Raw genomic sequence first — 18,669 nt, forward strand, 5'->3', positions numbered from 1 at the left:
TCAGTGGACAGTTTGATGCTAAATGCTGTTTCAGACTTTCCACTCTGAATACAACCTGGGCTGGGCTGGGCTGGGTTAGGGTTAGAGCTGGGCTGGGCTGGGCTGGGCTGGGCTGGGTTAGGGTTAGAGCTGGGCTGGGCTGGGCTGAGTTAGGGCTGGGCTGGGCTGGGCTGGGTTAGGGCTGGGCTGGGCTGGGCTGGGCTGGGTTAGGGTTAGAGCTGGGCTGGGCTGGGTTAGGGCTGGGCTGGGGCTGTGCTGGGTTAGGGCTGGGCTGGGCTGGGTTAGGGCTGGGCTGGGCTGGGCTAGGGCTGGGCTGGGTTAGGGCTGGGCTGGGTTAGGGCTGGGCTGGGTTAGGGCTGGGCTGGGCTGGGTTAGGGTTAGAGCTGGGCTGGGCTGGGTGACACTGAATACTTGCAATTCTTTGGGGTGAAAATGATCAAATTGAATATTGGCACCAACTATGAATATCAATATTGTGTTGCCCTTCAGAAACCCTCATTGGTTGAACCAGACTCTGACTATATTCTGAGATATTCTACATTACACTAAACAAATCTTGTGGAATGGCACAAAGTGAAAATTAGACAGTTGACTGACAGAGGGTGAAAACTGACTGCGATGTTTAATTGTGAAATACTAAAGGGATTAAACACAGACAATACACCTTTTAAAATAGCTATTTATTCCCCTATATTGAGGGAGGGTTGATGATCACCTCACATGTTAGCAATGAATATTAAATACATAAGAAGCATGAACTACTGGTTGTCATTGCTGTTGCCCGCCCGCACTGTCGCTACTCGCTATCTTCAGGTCCTGATGTTCTGGAACAGGTTCTGCTCTTGACATGTCTGACCGGTCCAGCCCAGGTAGCACCGACACACGAAGTGCTCATGGAAAAGGTCGGCCTCGTCGGGATCGGAGGTCACCGCTGAAGAGATCATGTGACCGGAGATGGGGCGTCGTCTGGTGCAGCGCCCATTGCCGTAGCAACGCTGGAGGCTGCAGCGCCGGGTGTGGGACCTCAGCAATCGGACGTACGGACCCAACACAGAGTGGACGTAGTCTCTGAGGAGGAGGCACTGGCGCTGGAGGGGAGAGGAGGAGAGCAGGCTTTTTCTCATCTTCCACCATTCATGAATTGATTCACAACTTCCAAAAATAAATCTTACCTTTTGTACCTTTTGCGCACACACACACACACACACACACACACACACGCACACACACACACACACACACACACACACACGCGCGCACGCGCACGAGCACGCACACACACAGGTTTTCTCAAACACTTACCTTGGATTTGGCAAATTTCAGCTCTCCCCACAGCACGACTCCTGCTGCCCCCAGAGCTGCACTCTCCCCCAGTGTGTGCTCCAGGTCTGTCTGCACACACACACACACACACACACACACACACACACAGTCACAAATGTGTTTGTGTGTGTAAAAACAAACCTATTTTTAATTACACACTTGAAGTGTTTATTGAAAATGTGTGTGTGTGTGTGTGTGTGTGTGTGTGTGTGTGTGTGTGTGTCTTTGTGTGTGTGTGTGTGTGTGTGTGTGTGTCTTTGTGTGTGTCTTTGTGTGTGTGTGTGTGTGTGTGTGTGTGTGTGTGTGTGTGTGTGTGTGTGAGAGTGTGTGTGTGTGTGTGTCTTTGTGTGTGTGTGTGTGTGTGTGTGTATGTGTGTGTGTTTCTCTGTGTGTGTGTGTGTGTGTGTGTGTGTGTGTGTGAGTGTGTGTGTGTGTGTGTGTGTGTGTGAGTGTGTGTGTGTGTCTGTGTGTGTGTGTGTGTGTGTGTGTGTTTCTGTGTGTGTGTGTGTGTGTGTGTGTGTGTGTGTGTGTGTGTGTGTGTGTGTGTGTGTGTGTGTGCATGCATCATACCTTATCGAGGAAGTGGAGAGTGTGTGTGAAGGCCAGCCTGGTGTAGGGCAGGACAGGCGTGGCCTGGCTGCCACTGTTGTCGTGGCGCCAAACTGATGCTACCCTCAAAGCCTCCAGCAGCCGGTGTCTGTTCAACAATATCAACATTAGGGGTGGGAATCGCTGAGTAGCTCACGATACGATATCGTCACGATACTTGGCCCTCGATAACGATATTATCACGATACAGCGATACTGCGATAATCGATATATTGGAAGACGATACATCACGATACCTGTGTAACTGAAGAGAAAAAAATACCCCTAAAAGGCAAGAAGCAGGTATTATGTATTTATTAGCAGAATTGACATGAACTCTCTGAGGTCACTCACTCACTCATACCATTTTCGATACCACGGAGGAAAAGTTACACATTAAGTCTTTTTATTATTATTATTAAAACAAGAAAACCTATATAACCTACCTACCTATATAATTTCTAAAAGTAGATATTAATGATCAAACATTTCCATTCATGTAGCCTACAGTATTTATGTTTTTGTTTCAACTACAAACATAAATAAACGTCAACTTGAAACTATGTTTCAACTACCACACACAGCATAATATTTTAGCCTCTTTATTAAAAAAATAAAATAATAATAATAATAATAATTTAATAAACATATCGATACTTGGTGCCAGTGTATCGATAACGTATCGCAAGTGGAAAATCGCGATACCGTGAGTATCGATATTTTGTCCCACCCCTAATCAACATCCGGATCCTCAATGATTCAATGTGGTTAGAAAACATTCATCAATATGAAATAAAATTCAGAGATTACGTTCCTGCAGCCAAACAGTCACCAACATACAGGTTCAACAACTACAGTATAAGGAGCAATTGAAAAAAGGCAGAATAAAAAATGCTTTAAGGCTAGTCCATATTAGCATACATTAAAATAGTCATAATAGTTATTTTAATCTGTTTAACCAGATTAAAATAGTCATAATAGTTATTTTAATCTGTTTAACCAGATTAAAATAGTCATAATAGTTATTTTAATCTGTTTAACCAGATTAAAATAGTCATAATAGTTATTTTAATCTGTTTAATCAGATTAAAATAGTCATAATAGTTATTTTAATCTGTTTAACCAGATTGAAATAGTCATAATAGTTATTTTAATCTGTTTAATCAGATTAAAATAGTCATAATAGTTATTTTAATCTGTTTAACCAGATTAAAATAGTCATAATAGTTATTTTAATCTGTTTAATCAGATTAAAATAGTCATAATAGTTATTTTAATCTGTTCGCCTTTAGTTAAAGATTTTCTAATTCTGGGATCTGGGAAGAGTGCCTTGGATCTGCCTTTCGTCCAAAGACCTTCTTCAGTTGGGTTTCACCTGCCTTGAACGCCCTCCTATTCATAGCGTTACCTATAAGGTGGAGTCGTAAACATTGTATAAAATGTGACAGATTAGCTTTTAAATAATTGGGGGACGAGGAATTCTCAGTCTGCTTCAATTATAAGGTATACTGAGTTCATGTGCAAATATTTTAAAACTATACTGGACTTAAGACAGTATAGAGTTTGCGAGTTATAGGGAAAGCTTAAAAGGTACAGTCTTACTGATACATAAAAATATAATTATAATGCAATTCATTTCCCTGATTTCTGACTTCTTTATATAAATAAACAGTTTCAATGTAGAAAAGCAAACATAGATGTGGAGGAGGAGGACTGTACTTTTTCCTTTTCAAAATAACTAATAACTTCTAAAATTCCATTTCTTGAATGACAATGTAGAATCTATAGCCCCGAGCTATGTGTATGTTTGCAGTACTTGTACCTGGCCAGCAGAGCTGCCTCCCTGGACCCGGCCAGTGTGTGTGGCAGGTAGATGCTGGGATAGAGGGCTGTGGAGCGCTGCCACAGCCAGGCCAGCTGGTCGTTCTGCTGCCTGGTGCCTGGGTGGCAGCGGCCTGTGTAGTTGCCATCTGATAGATCACACACACACAAAACAACACAGGAAACTTTCAACCCACCTGCCCAATTATATTAGGCTTAAAAATGATGCTCAGGAATGCCAACTTCAGCCATGAAATTCTAAGTGATATTAATCGGGGGTAATTTTGCTTACGTTTTAGAATATATCTTTCCGGTTTAATTTTATGACTTAAACTTTGTAGCTGCAGGCTACATCGTTGTAATGGAGGCCCACAGTGGATCATCCCAGTTGCTAGCAGTGTGAACACATGGTTCATGTATAGCAGTGTGAACACATGGTTGATGTATAGCAGTGTGAACACATCCCATGTCACATGGTTCATGTCCAGCCTATCAGGTGCTAGCAGTGTGAAAACATCACATGTCACATGGTTCATGTCCAGCCTATCAGGTGCTAGCAGTGTGAAAACATCACATGTCACATGGTTCATGTCCAGCCTACCCGTGGTTCTCGTGTGTTTGTTATTGAAGCAGGCAGGGAAGCCATAAAAGCCCCAGAATCCTTTGGGCTGAAGTCTGCCCCCCAGCCGCAGCGTCTCCTCCATGAACACCCGGGCGCTCTTCTCGAACTCTCGCCTGGCCGCCGATCTCACCTCCTCCTCCGACAGATCCGGCCTCTCCCGTCTCACCAGCGAGTTGGACAGCCGGCGGTACGCCATCTTCCTTCCGAAGTTCCTCTCCCAGAGCGGCCGCCACTCCTCCCAGTCGACGACAGCCAGGCCGGCAAAGTCGGGTCGCAGCACGGCGGAGATCTGCGTCTGGGCGAGGGCGAGGTGAGAGGCGAGGTCGCCACACTGCGGCAGCCCTCCGTTCACCCTCTGGCCGTCCCGGGACAGGTACGGGTACTTCCCCAAGCGGTCGCGGTAGAAGATGCTGACGTTCTGGAAGATTTAAGAATTTGCCACATACAGTACAAGGAATTCACAAGGGTATCTTAAAGGGATAGTTCAACCCTCATACCAGTTGAAACACAGGTGAAGTTTGTCCATATATAACACACAGGGAGGATGCGTGTGTGTGTGTGTGTGTGTGTGTGTGTGTGTCTAGCCAGCACAACTCCATAGCAGCTTCTCCAAAACAACTGGAGTCAGTGGGGACCAGTTCTTCTCTTCAGAGTTCCAAAAATACTATAATTTAGTGCTAATCTTAAAGGGGCCATATTATGCATTTCTTAATTTTGTATCATAAAACACATATCACCTGTGTGTCAGGCCTATAGACTAACACATATCACCTGTGGGTCAGGCCTATAGACTAACACATATCACCTGTGTGTCAGGCCTATAGACTAACACATATCACCTGTGGGTCAGGCCTATAGACTAACACATATCACCTGTGTGTCAGGCCTATAGACTAACACATATCACCTGTGTGTCAGGCCTATAGACTAACACATATCACCTGTGGGTCAGGCCTATAGACTAACACATATCACCTGTGTTTCATTTGGCATAAGAGTGAGTAGATCTGACAAAATTTCAATTATTTCGGTCACCGACCGTTTGAAAAAGGTCACAAGATAAATTATTATTGCAAGTTGGGACGGTGTGCGGGACTCCTTTTTGACATGTTATGTTTTAGTTATGTTTAGTTAGTTTAGTTTATGTTATGTATATACAGTATATTGCTTTAAATCTAATGTGTCTTATTTGAACACAAGCGTGTATCTGTGGTGGCAATTTGAGTCATTTGCAAGGTCGCGTTCTCTGCCCAATATGGAGTCTATATCTACGCCCCCTCAACCCCAGTGCAACCCGCCCTGTCTGCTCTGTCTATATCTACGCCCCTGACTGTCCTCGTACTAACCTGACCCTGGAAGCTCTGCCCTGGGTTTTCCACGAAGTCAAAGTCTCCCAGGTCCAGATGGATGTCGTAGCGCTCCTGACAGTGTGACGTGGGCATGTTCCACACCACTACGAACGGCCGGTCCCGCAGAACCGGACCGGCGGCGGCCAGGCCGGGGGGCGGGGTGCGGACGACCGGGGCTCCGTGGGCAGAGGGCCCAGACAGGGGAGGGAGGAGGAGGAGGATGGAGAGGGGGAGGAGAGACAGCTCCATGGCTGTTCTTCACCCCGCCACGTTTCCTCCCTGACAGGACACACAAACAGCCGGTCAAATGAACAGTGCTTGTAACAAAACAGCCTTTATTAATGCATCACTTTACAAGACACAGCTAACACATCCCATGTTACGAGGCTCGTGTGTGTGTGTGTGTGTGTGTGTGTGTGTGTGTGTGTGTGTGGTGTGTGTGTGTGTGTGTGTGTGTGTGTGTGTGAATGTTTAAAGGTACTACATGTGGTTTTGGGAGATGGATTGAGTCAACACGGTTCTCATTTGGCTTGGCGCGCTGGACAGTGTTTCGACAAGCTGGGAAAATGAGAACCGTGTTGACTCAATCTTTCTCCAAAATCACATAATAGCTCCTTTAACACGTGGATCAATGCCCCCCGCGTCTCCTATGGAGATATTGGAAGTATTGAATGTGTATAATCTATTTTACCGACCAGCTAGGTGGCGACGGTGCCCTCCCGACAGAGAGAAAGTCAACCAAAAGCAGCCGCCTCCCGCGGCTGCTTCCTCCATTCTCAAGGAAATGGCTTGCCGATTTTACAGTCATCAGTCACCAGACTCGCCGCTCTCGGGCCGCGCCAGCAGCAGCACACGGGGGATTGCAAATTTGCATAAGCCTAGAGTCGCACGGGGCTTCATCGGGGCTCTCAAACCCAAGAGACGAGTGAGACCTATCCACACGCGCTGCCAGGGAGGGAGGCTGCTCAAACTCGCTGCCAGGGAGGGAGGCTGCTCGAACTCGCTGCAGCAGCAGCAGCAGCAGACCACTCGCTTGTGACAAACGCAGGCTGAAAGCCACTAGACACGCCCACGGAGGGAGGAGTTGAAGGAGAGGGCGTTCGGAACTATATTGTTTGGATGTCTGATCTCTCACTGATGCCAAAAATAAATGGTTAAAGTGACTGTTCTGCCTGTTTGATTGAATTTCACAAAACTGCGATTATCTCAGCTTTCACTCTCATACAGCTGAAACCATGCTGTACTCAACGGCTAATATCTACATAACTACTAACTCTACAAACTAACTCTTTTAGACAGAGAAAGCACACATTCTATTAGTACTTTTCTGAACTTTGTGTTCACAAACTCCAAGCAGAAAAGAATCCTCGGCTCTTTTAAAATGAGCCAGAATCCTCAAAAAACGGCCTGGCAGAAGCTACCTACAGCAAAAAAAAAACGGCTGGCAGTCAATGTGTTAAAAATGACCCCAATAAACAGTTTAGCATTATTTAACCTTGAATTAAATAGACAATATTTTTTGCATTGATCACATGATCAGCATGTGGACTGTTTATCGGGGCTTTTCTTTTGCCCAGATATTGGTGTGTGGCGGTATCTCCACTGTCCACCTCTCAGGTTTGTCTTCTATACTGAGACTGAGTATAGCTACTATAGACTAACCTCTACTGAGTAACTATACTATACTATACTGAGTAACACAACACAACTTTGTTGACCAAAGTAGGCGCAGTATCATAACATCCTGCATGCTATACATAAATATACAATAATTAAATGTATAAAACAGCTTTTGCAAAGAACCTGCAAAGATTATTGTTGATTATTTAAAATCATGACAGCTCGGAAAATAACATAAACACAAGTCAAGATTTTTAAATTGAATACATTTCTTTATTTCACCAACATGACTGAATCATCAGAGATCATATTGCTTTTTCAGTCTTATCAAAATAACACATCTTCTAAACTTTGATAAGGCTACAGTACTTATATATATATATATATATATACTACTACAGTACTGTAGTACTGTATATATATACAGTACTGCAGTTTGGCAGTTCAACAAGGCACATTCAAACCCACAGGTCAATATTAAAATTACACTTCATTCATATAGTTTTATAGCAGCAGGCTGTGTGTCTGTGTGTCTGTGTGTGTCTGTGTGTGTGTGTGTGTGTGTGTGTGTGCATGTGTGAGTGTGTGTGTGTGTGTGTGTGTGTGCGTGTGTGAGTGTGTGTGTGTGTGTGTGTGAGAGAGAGAGATAGAGACTGTGAGCGTGTGTGCAAAGTTATGTGTCTAAAACTGTTTTACATTATGTGTTTTTATCATCTGTTTTTATTGTTTGTCTTTATCTTGTCTGTAACTTTTTATAAATGTTTTACTGTAACAGGGCACTTTACTGTAACAGGGCACTCTTTAGGGCCACCCCTGTATAAATAAAGACAAAATGAATAAAAAATAAATAAAAAAGTTTTTTTCTTCTTCTTCAAATAGATGATTCCTAGAATCACTGGGGCTGAAACACACAATTAAATTCATCCTTAACAACGCCAAGATCAAACGCAGCTCTTCAGGGACTTCTTTGGTTTTAGCTGAATGGCTTTTCTCCAGACTCTCATCCCTCCGTTATCATTTCCTGTGTGTGTGTGTGTGTGTGTCAGATGTCTTTATGCATCCAGAAGATGGCGACTCCCTTGGCATCTCTATAGGGCGTTTCAGTCAGAGTCTGAACTACCTGCTGCACTGCAGAGTGAGGAGGTGGAGGAGGAGGAGGAGGACGAGGGGGGAGAGGAGGAGGAAGGGGCGGAGGCAAACCTAAAGGAGAAGGTGCAACACGAGCGCCTCCCGAGTCTCCGTTCCTCTGCGGCGTTTGAGCGTCCATCTTGGTTTGTGTGGGCGCGCCGGCCTCTCCGCCCGGCATTCTGGAGAACCTCAGCAGCGTCGCCATGGGCACGAAGGTGGCCATGGCGCCGGCGTTCTGCACGGGCGCAGACAGCACGTAGCCCAGGTGGCAGTAGAAGTGCTGCTTGTCGTGCGTGGTCAGGCACAGCCGCTTGAAGCCGCGCGTCCGGGCGTAGCGCTCCGTCTCCTCCATCAGCGTGCGGCCGTAGCCCCGCCCTCGCTCCGCCTTCGACACGACCACCGACTCCACGAACAGGCTGCCACCGTGACCCACCACCCGGGACAGCCGGGCGTGGCCCAGCAGCAGCCCCGCTGTGCCTCCGCAGCCCCGCAGGAGGAGCAGGCAGACGGGGAACTCCGGACAGGACTTCTGCAGGGAGTGGATCCGTGCCACCTGGCTCCTCTGCCACTCCGAGTTGACCAGGTCGGCGCACGGGGCCAGCAGGTCTGGACGTCGGTGGATCGGGACCGCACAGATCTTCTCTGGATGCTCCGAGTCCGACAAAGGGTCTTCCTGGGGTTTGTCTGCAGCTTCCGTTTCCCTGCTTCTCGTTGGGATGACCTGGAGCTTCTCTGTGACCTGGAGCTTCTCTGTGACCTGGAGCTTCTCTGTGACCTGGAGCTTCTCTGTGACCTGGAGCTCCTCTGTGGCCTGGAGCTTCTCTGTGACCTGGAGCTTCTCTGTGACCTGGAGCTTCTCTGTGACCTCTGCGTCCGATGTGGAGATCTCACAGATTTTCTTCACTGATTCTGTCCGAGAGTCTGATGCTGGGACAGGGTGCAGGTCAACATTCGGCCCGTCTCCGCCCTCCGACGTGTAGTTTGTTGATGCCGTCGCTTCCGACCTGCGGTAATCAGGGTTCAACTAAGTCAGTTTTCATTCAACTCCTACACCTTCCTATTTGAGACTGACTGAATTTAAAATATATAAATTCAAACTCTAAAAGGCCGAAAACGAAATGGACCCGACCTCAAATACAAATTCAGATGACCATTCCATGATACATATGGCTAAAGTTTGATTTAGAAAATATCTTCTGTGCAGGTTTCTATTTTGTTGTTTGTTGATTATTATGGAGCATTTCTTTTTTATTGGGAACTAGGAATATTCCATTTGTCAAGTGACATCACACTCGAGTTGACCGCGTTCCATTAAAACAGTCAGGAAAACAGCCAGGTTAGCTCTAGCCAGGCTAGTCATTGTTAGCAATAACAGTTGATAACCACGCATTTAGCTGATTTTGTGCATACAAACACTGCAGCAACATGCCCATACAAACACTGCAGCAACATAGACGTTAGACAGTAGTACTGTGTGTGTATATGACTGATTTAATGAGACACAAATAAGACTGAGTAATAAGTGCTAATAAACAGTATTTATACTACAACTTGAACTACTGTTGAAGCGTGGAGCTGCCATTTTGGATTTTGAGGGCGGGGCTGCTGAGGCTCCCCTGAGAGTGGGGTAGGGAATCCGAGATCATGATGATGTCACAGGCGGCGTTCCTGACCTTTGAACCGTGACATTCCTAGTTCCCAGTCAAAAATGGAACGGGGCATTTACCCCTCACTCTCTATGGTACTTCCAGATTAAAGATGCATTGCCATGTTTTATTGGTAACCAGGGAGCTAGTTTGCATTTTTTAAGTATGTATATGTAGAGCAGTATGTATAAGTATGTATATGTAGAGCAGTATGTATATATAAGTATGTATATGTAGAGCAGTATGTATATGTAGAGCAGTATGCATATATGTAGAGCAGTATGTATATATAAGTATGTATATATGTAGAGCAGTATGTATATATAAGTATGTATATATGTAGAGCAGTATGTATATGTAGAGCAGTATGTATATATGTAGAGCAGTATGTATATATAAGTATGTATATATGTAGAGCAGTATGTATATATAAGTATGTATATATGTAGAGCAGTATGTATATATAAGTATGTATATGTAGAGCAGTGGTTCTCAACTGGTCTAGCCTCACGACCCACATTTTTCCTTAGTCATTAAGTCGCGACCCAATTTTCAGAATTTAGTCTAAATTTGTAGCTTCATTTAGCCCCCTTCACAACAAGCTAGCATGACATGTTGCTACCAATGGATGGCTCAGGTCTTCTAGTTTCTGATGGTAGCAGACTAGCAGTATCTTCACTCTGGCTTTAAAGGGGCCCTATTATGTATTTCTTAATTTTTCATAATCTTTTATTTTTATCATATATATGTTGTTACAATCTTGGAGGGTCATATTAAACATGGGCTAAGCTTCAAATAAATAGGTGAAAGTGTTTTAATGTTACCCCCATGAACCCCCCCCCCCCCCCCCCCCTCCCCCCCATGAAGTCTCGTAGACGAGAGCACATGGATTTGTGCGAGATCATAGTTTTAGTGACATCATTGTTTCCATGGTGATGCCAAGCCTAGCCCGGGCCGGCGGAGCGCGCGCGCCCCCTAGCCTTCACCCTGCCCCTCTCTTCCCTGTTCTGTGCTCCAGTAACCTTTAACCCTGCGTCACCACTCACCAGGCTCTCTCCAGCATGGCTGTCTGGGACTAACACAACAGTAGTCTCATGGAATAACGGATTCCAGACCGCAAAAAACAAGGAGACGACATGGAAGTGAGCCAGGATGTAGGACTGAAGTGGTAAGTTCTGAAAATATGTGTCTCATTCCAGCATCGGTCCAATGTGCTGCTAGGAAGCGCTAACGTTACTTACCCGGCTGGGTAACGTTAGCACTTGCTATTATGTTAGCCTAGCAGCACAGCTGCCTTATAGACATATGAACCACTGATGAATGACGAAAGGCACATATTTTCAGAACTTGTAACGTTAGTCCAACTTGCTGACTTCTCCAAGTCCTCATTTTGGTTTGGTCTGTGTAGCCTTTGCTAGGAGAGGCACACTTATAGTCACAAGCATTTGGGAAGTTAGCTAACTAGCTACATTAGCTAGTGTGAAGCTCCCCGGGCAGGGTGTAACGTTATGGCGGCCGCGGTAATAGAATCCCTGCTCGGCCAGCCACCGAAGGAAATGTCCGGGTGCAGCCCGGGCCTAGCGGAGCTGTAGATAGCTAGGGGGATGTTGATATATCAATTGATAGCTTGCTTTACGTCCAAGTCACGTCTTTCATCGATGGTCAAATTCGTTTTGACAATCCGTTGCTCGTTGATATAATTGTTTTACAACTATCAAATTTAGTAGCCAAAGCAGAGATTGCCTGTCTGTTTCTGTTATGCATGACTATCTATCTATCTATCTAGATAGATAGTCAGACAGACAGACAGACAGACAGTCTCGCTTCTACAGCGCTAGCTCTCTGGGCAGAAGTTTGCAAACACAAAAAATCCTCGCGCTGCCCACCTGGAGTATTTTGCGGAGGGTGGGGGTTCAGGGACAGGACCTAAAACAGAGCGTTTCAGACAGAGGGTGAACTGAAGGTGGCAGTGAGAGCCAGTACAAGATAAACAATGAGTTTTTTAAACTATGACTGATGCAATAAGTTACTCTAGTGGAGGCCAACAATAAAATAATAATACATTATATTAGCAAAATATGGGCCCTTTAAGAATGAGGCCATTACAGCCTCTGAAAGACAGTCATGTCAGCCACGGACACCAGCATGTGTACACCTACACCAGCATCCTCAAGGAGGACAATCACTTTTTTCTCATGCACACGTCTGCGAGTCGACCCACTCAAAACGCGTGCGCACACACACACACACACACACACACACACACACACACACACGCGTGCACACACACAGACACACACACACACACACGCGTGCACACACACAGACACACACACACACACACACACACATGCGCGCGCATGCACACAGACACACACACACACACACACACCCACACACACACACACACATGCGCATGCACACAGACACACACACACACACACACACACACACACACTGGAAGCGGTAGTGTTGGGTGGTAGAAATGGGGCAACACCTGGTTCCACTGACTGGAATAAACATTTGAATAGAACTTGTGTCACAAAGCTTTCAACATGTCCTAAAGTGACTGAACCCTGTCTGTCTGTTAGCCAGCTGTCTTAAGCAAGGCTGCATCCTGCATGTGGACATGCAGACATGTCAGCCTTCTTTTGCATCGGCACAGTTGGTGGTTTAGGAACAACAATGAGATAAAAACCAGAGTTCTCTCCGAACAGGAACACATTCTCAATTTCTCACACGACTTTTTTTCAATGTTCGAATGTGTGAAAAGTACACAAACACTACACACCATGCACTGCACTCTACACACTACATACACACCATGCACTGTACACACTACATACACACCATGCACTGTACACACTACATACACACCATGCACTCTACACACTACATACACACCATGCACTGTGCACACTACATACACACCATGCACTCTACACACTACATACACACCATGCACTCTACACACTACATACACACCATGCACTGTGCACACTACATACACACCATGCACTCTACACACTACATACACACCATGCACTCTACACACTACAAACACACCATGCACTCTACACACTACATACACACCATGCACTGTGCACACTACATACACACCATGCACTGTACACACTACATACACACCATGCACTGTACACACTACATACACACCATGCACTGCACTCTACACACTACATACACACCATGCACTGTACACACTACATACACACCATGCACTGCACTCTACACACTACATACACACCATGCACTGTACACACTACATACACACCATGCACTGCACTCTACACACTACATACACACCATGCACTGTGCACACTACATACACACCATGCACTCTACACACTACATACACACCATGCACTGTACACACTACATACACACCATGCACTCTACACACTACAAACACACCATGCACTGTGCACACTACATACACACCATGCACTGTACACACTACATACACACCATGCACTGTGCACACTACATACACACCATGCACTGTACACACTACATACACACCATGCACTCTACACACTACATACACACCATGCACTGTACACACTACATACACACCATGCACTGTACACACTACATACACACCATGCACTGCACTCTACACACTACATACACACCATGCACTGTACACACTACATACACACCATGCACTGTACACACTACATACACACCATGCACTGTACACACTACATACACACCATGCACTGTACACACTACATACACACCATGCACTGTACACACTACATACACACCATGCACTGTACACACTACATACACACCATGCACTGTACACACTACATACACACCATGCACTGTACACACTACATACACACCATGCACTGACTGTACACAGGCAAAGTGGAAGTTCTTGCCTTTATACTGTGCCGACGTATCCGTTATATTGTGCTTCACTGTGTTTTACATTTTTGTAAAGTTAACATGCAAAATCTTTCTCTGTAAGTGTGAAAGTGCTAAATTCATATTGTAGGCTCATATTAAGGCTATAATATCAAATTTTGGCATTTTGAGCCAACTGATGGAGGAAGACAATCCATACAGTAACAATTAACACTGTCACACATATTTCAATTTCAATGTATTTGTTCAATAGGAGACAGTGTACATTAATGAATATTTCAGCAAAATGTAAATGCACGACAATTGCAGTCACAAGACTGATTTACAATGTTAGTCCCCCTGCCAGAAGGTACAGGCCTTGTGTCCTGATAGGGAAAAGGTGACATGGTGCAAATATACATACAGTACATATATACATATATACATAAATACATACATACATATATACATATCATTAAGGCATCACTACCTCTATGCATGAAGTAATGTTCCATGTTAATAACAACACAATCTACAATCCTCTGATAACAGAAGATTGAGTTTGGAGAAATGTCTGTACAGTAACAGAGCTTAGTGCTCTGCCAAACTAAGAAGCCATGTACAAAGACTTTCTTTTTCCATAGTATCATTTAGCATCCAAAGACAGTAAAGAAATGCATGCGGTCCAGATACGTCGGGAGTAAATCCAGCATCAAGGGGGGGGACGGGGGGGACGGATCGATACAAACTCACCGAGCGAGAAAGCCAAGGCCAAAAGTCTGCGTCAGATCATCGAAGACTGACACACTGCTCTGAACTCTACTGCTACTGACTACACGACAGTTACTTCACATTCGCACTCATGCAAAATGTGACTCTAAAAAAGGATGTTAGAGAGATTTAAGAGGAAACTGGTATGTGGTAGCTGACTGAAATAACTAGACATATTTCCTCTTAGCTGATAACCATCAGTGTTAAACGTCACTCTTCAGATGGGGGTCATCCCTATGTTCCCCGGGTCCTATGTTCCCCGGGTCCTATGTTCCCCGGGTCCTATGTTCCCCGGGTCCTATGTTCCCCGGGTCCTATGTTCCCCGCTTTTCCACCCGCAATGCCGACCTTAGGTTTAGGCGTGGGGGTGGGAGAGGTTAGGTTTTGGGTTAGGGTCTGGGGGAGGTTAGGTTTAGGCATGGGGGGAGGTTAGGTTTGGCGTGGGGGCTGGGAGAGGTTAGTGAAAAACGGGGAATATAGAACCCGGGGAACATGGAACCCGGGGAACATAGACATGATCCCTTCAGATGTGTTAGGAATATTGAAATTCTGCAGAAAATCGAAAAAACACCTTTTTCAATGTCAGAATTGAGACTTTGACTATCAATTTCTCCAAAATGATACAGTGAAAATGCTTCATTTGATGACAGTCTATAGGTAGAGGGATATACTGTGCCCAAATATGTCAGCCTTTGTCTGAACTTATGGACCAATGTGATTTTAAAGCCACTTGAATCTCATAAAGAAAGACTATTTCAGGGAATAATGATTTTCCAATGGCGTTCTGTGTCGAGAGCGATTTATTTAGCTCAGTGGTCTAGACTGGAGTCGAATCGTGCTTTTATTTTGAAAAACCAGTCCCGGCAATGCTTGTTTTTCCCCATCTTGTTGATAGCATCAACATGCTAGTACCAAGCGAAACTCCTGCTACGATCGGTCAATAACTGGACTTTTGTGACATATTCAACAACTCATTCCATACACTATGTGTGTTGTAATGTCGATCTAGTGTGGTAAAGTAAATGTGAGAAAGGAAGGATCGCTGAATTGTGACACTCGACTTTTTTGCATCAAAATCCAAGTGGCGGCTGGCTTGACCGTGGTTTCGCAAACGACGGCTCAGTTGACCGCAGTTAAACACTGTGCAGTACAGTGCAGCACACATCAGTTGCACGCTCTGTACCGCACCGGTGTCATGCCGAGTTTTGCATCCCCACCTTCGGGAGCATATTGTAATGATTTATACGGAAACTAACCGTTTAAAAATGATATAATTGTCTGGGTAGACGTGATCTCCAAGCCAGGGGGTCTGTCCTGGCTCATGGAGACCGACTTTGATGCATTCGATCCGTGTGGAGGTGACTTAATGCTTGGGGCTCTCTTCTGGCTCATGGAAGCCGACTTTGGTGCTTAGAATCCGGGTACAGAGAACCTCGAGACCTGGGGATCTCTCCTGGCTTTATGGAGGGGGGTGCACATCTCGGCAGTTTGTACCTGCCGAGATTTGCATCCCTGTTTTTAAGTTAAAACAGCCCCAAAATATGGCGGGGGTGCAAAACTCGGCATGACACCGGAACTATGTTCATTGAATCGTCCCTCGAAGTCTCAAATAAAATTCAAATGCTGCAATAAATAGAAGAAAAGCTAACAGACTTCTCTGCAGAATGATAGGATTAGACGGGGGAAAGCGCGTGTGTAACCAGTAGCACGCACGCGCGAGATTTCCACATCCATAAAAGGACTACAAACCGCGAGGAGCGACGCAACACTGCGTGTACAGAGTGCGTTGCGTCACTGTAGCTGTCAAATCAAGCCTACACATATCGGATAGATATTCAGATATCAGAAGAGCTAGCTTACTGTTTATAAAACATTCAACACCATTTTCCTCACAATGCTGTACCTACATTTTCAGTCCACGGGGTTCTTCCTCTGAGATGTCATGTGTTGCACTTCACCAGATGATCTGTGGTCGGATTGAACTCATACAACTTGGCACAAGATCTGCAAAACAGTTGTTTTTTCTGCTCCACGGTCAGCGAGCATTTTCTTCATTGACTTTTTCCCCCATATGATGGCGCGTGAGGAGTGATGATTGGTTAAGGTTGGGGTAAAATATCAGGGTAAGCCAATCAAAGGCAGAGGAGGGCGGGTCATGCCTCTGGCATCCGGAGGAGGAAATGGCGCTGTTTCACTTGTCTGTGAGCTCGTCTGTCACCCAGTGGATGGGCGGGGTTATTACAAATAGACAAAATGCAGATTCCCCACTTGTTTATTCGTCATGTAGATCATTAATGATGCAATAGATTATAGATACAGTACTCATGCCAAAGTCACGTGAAAGTAGAAACCATGTCACATTTTGGGGAAGGGGGGTTATGGTCTCTCCTGATTCTAAATGTAGCTGAATCGCTTGTTTTGACCAAGTAAAAACATTTCTTATCAGCCCCAACAGTCCAACGTGCTTCAGCAAAGTTTGGAATAAAAGGGTCCTGGTGCTCAACAGTGAACTTTGACCTGGGCACTTCAGACTACCCCAAGTAAGACACAAGCACTTATTCAGTCTGCAGTGCATGTTTATTGCAGGGGGTTGTAACAGTCACAAATGCCTAGATCCAACGTTTTGGGAACATTATTTGTTTGCAATTACATGTTGGTCCACTGTGTGGCGCTCCTTGTTTTTGTATTGGCTTTACGGCAACAACTTATTTTACGTTACTCTCCCTCTCAGTCTGCCTCCATGCAAGACGCACGTCAGACTTCTCTGTGGCAACTTGGTGTGTGCGAACGACTCTGTATTGAGCATCTACATGTGTGTAGAAATAGTGCCGTAGAGACCAGGCATTATTATGGTCTAGAACCAGCAGTGAATAAACAGCCTGTGTGAAATCCCACAACTGCCGTGGCTTTGAGTGAGTCTGTCAGGTTAGCTGGCTATCCAGGAGGCTAATAGAAGTTACACAACACCACCAAACTTGTTACAGGGTGAGTGATGTTTCAACGGGCTATGTCTGTCTTCCTCAGAGTAAAAAAGAAGAAAAAGACTGAGGAAGTGCCCATGTATGTTGTGCTATTTCTTATGAGCATTTGACGAAATGTCTATGGAAAAATGAAGGCGGATGAAATCCCTTGGTGCGGATGGCGAACCCTGAAGAGGGCGTGACATTGGCATAGAGGACACGTCACAAAAGTAACAAGCAGCTAGATTTGTGCCACAGGAAACTTATCTGCAAAAAAAAGATTTTTTTTCCAGCAATGCAACATCACTTGATTTTCCAGGCGACACCGTGACACAGCTGTATTTTCAAAGTTTTAATGTAGCGTGTATGGTTTAGTCAAATGTCTCGCAAAACATTTTCCAAGTGTGAAGCCAACATTGGGTTCAGCCCATCACAGATACCGGTGATGGGCAGCTATTTGATACAGTCACTAAGGATAATGACTGGAAAATGTTAACAAAATGTTAATAAAAACGCTGTGTCAGATATTAGCTCATTCCTTATCTACCGTATACCGCTTCAAAATGTGAAACATGCAGCATGGCTGAATGATCCATTTGTCCCAAAATAGCATTCTTACCACATTTGTGCACATACAGGACACTGAAACAAACAGCTGGGCTTGAGTACAGGACACTGAAACAAACAGCTGGGCTTGAGTACAGGACACTGAAACAAACAGCTGGGCTTGAATACAGAACACTGAAACAAACAGCTGGGCTTGAATACAGGACACTGAAACAAACAGCTGGGCTTGAATACAGGACACTGAAACAAACAGCTGGGCTTGAATACAGGACACTGAAACAAACAGCTGGGCTTGAGTACAGGACACTGAAACAAACAGCTGGGCTTGAATACAGGACACTGAAACAAACAGCTGGGCTTGAATACAGGACACTGAAACAAACAGCTGGGCTTGAGTACAG

The 18,669-nt window shown here is 45.1% G+C and overlaps 2 protein-coding genes across 3 annotated transcripts; both read right to left on the reverse strand.

Annotated features, from left to right (window-relative positions):
- Positions 1 to 700: 700 nt before the first annotated feature.
- On the reverse strand, positions 701 to 16,749 carry hyal3 (hyaluronidase 3). Of its 2 annotated transcripts, none has more exons than XM_083656726.1 (7): positions 16,649 to 16,749; positions 5,701 to 5,982; positions 4,334 to 4,772; positions 3,734 to 3,881; positions 1,894 to 2,020; positions 1,303 to 1,392; positions 701 to 1,088 (listed from the first exon to the last, which is right to left on the reverse strand). In XM_083656726.1, exons 2-7 carry the CDS (start codon positions 5,950 to 5,952, stop codon positions 810 to 812), a joined length of 1,335 nt encoding a protein of 444 aa, XP_083512852.1. In that variant the 5' UTR covers positions 5,953 to 5,982; positions 16,649 to 16,749; the 3' UTR covers positions 701 to 809. The 2 variants fall into 2 exon arrangements, with proteins under 2 accessions (XP_083512852.1, XP_083512851.1); XM_083656725.1 differs by lacking the exon at positions 16,649 to 16,749 and adding an exon at positions 14,724 to 14,830.
- Positions 8,366 to 10,097, reverse strand: naa80 (N-alpha-acetyltransferase 80, NatH catalytic subunit; the record flags this gene model as incomplete). Its single annotated transcript, XM_083656902.1, has 2 exons — positions 8,366 to 9,455; positions 10,012 to 10,097. 2 exons carry the CDS (start codon positions 10,095 to 10,097, stop codon positions 8,366 to 8,368), a joined length of 1,176 nt encoding a protein of 391 aa, XP_083513028.1.
- Positions 16,750 to 18,669: the final 1,920 nt, after the last annotated feature.

This window comes from Poromitra crassiceps (genome assembly GCF_964638095.1).
Source record: "Poromitra crassiceps genome assembly, chromosome: 20".
In the NCBI taxonomy this organism is placed as follows: domain Eukaryota; kingdom Metazoa; phylum Chordata; class Actinopteri; order Beryciformes; family Melamphaidae; genus Poromitra; species Poromitra crassiceps.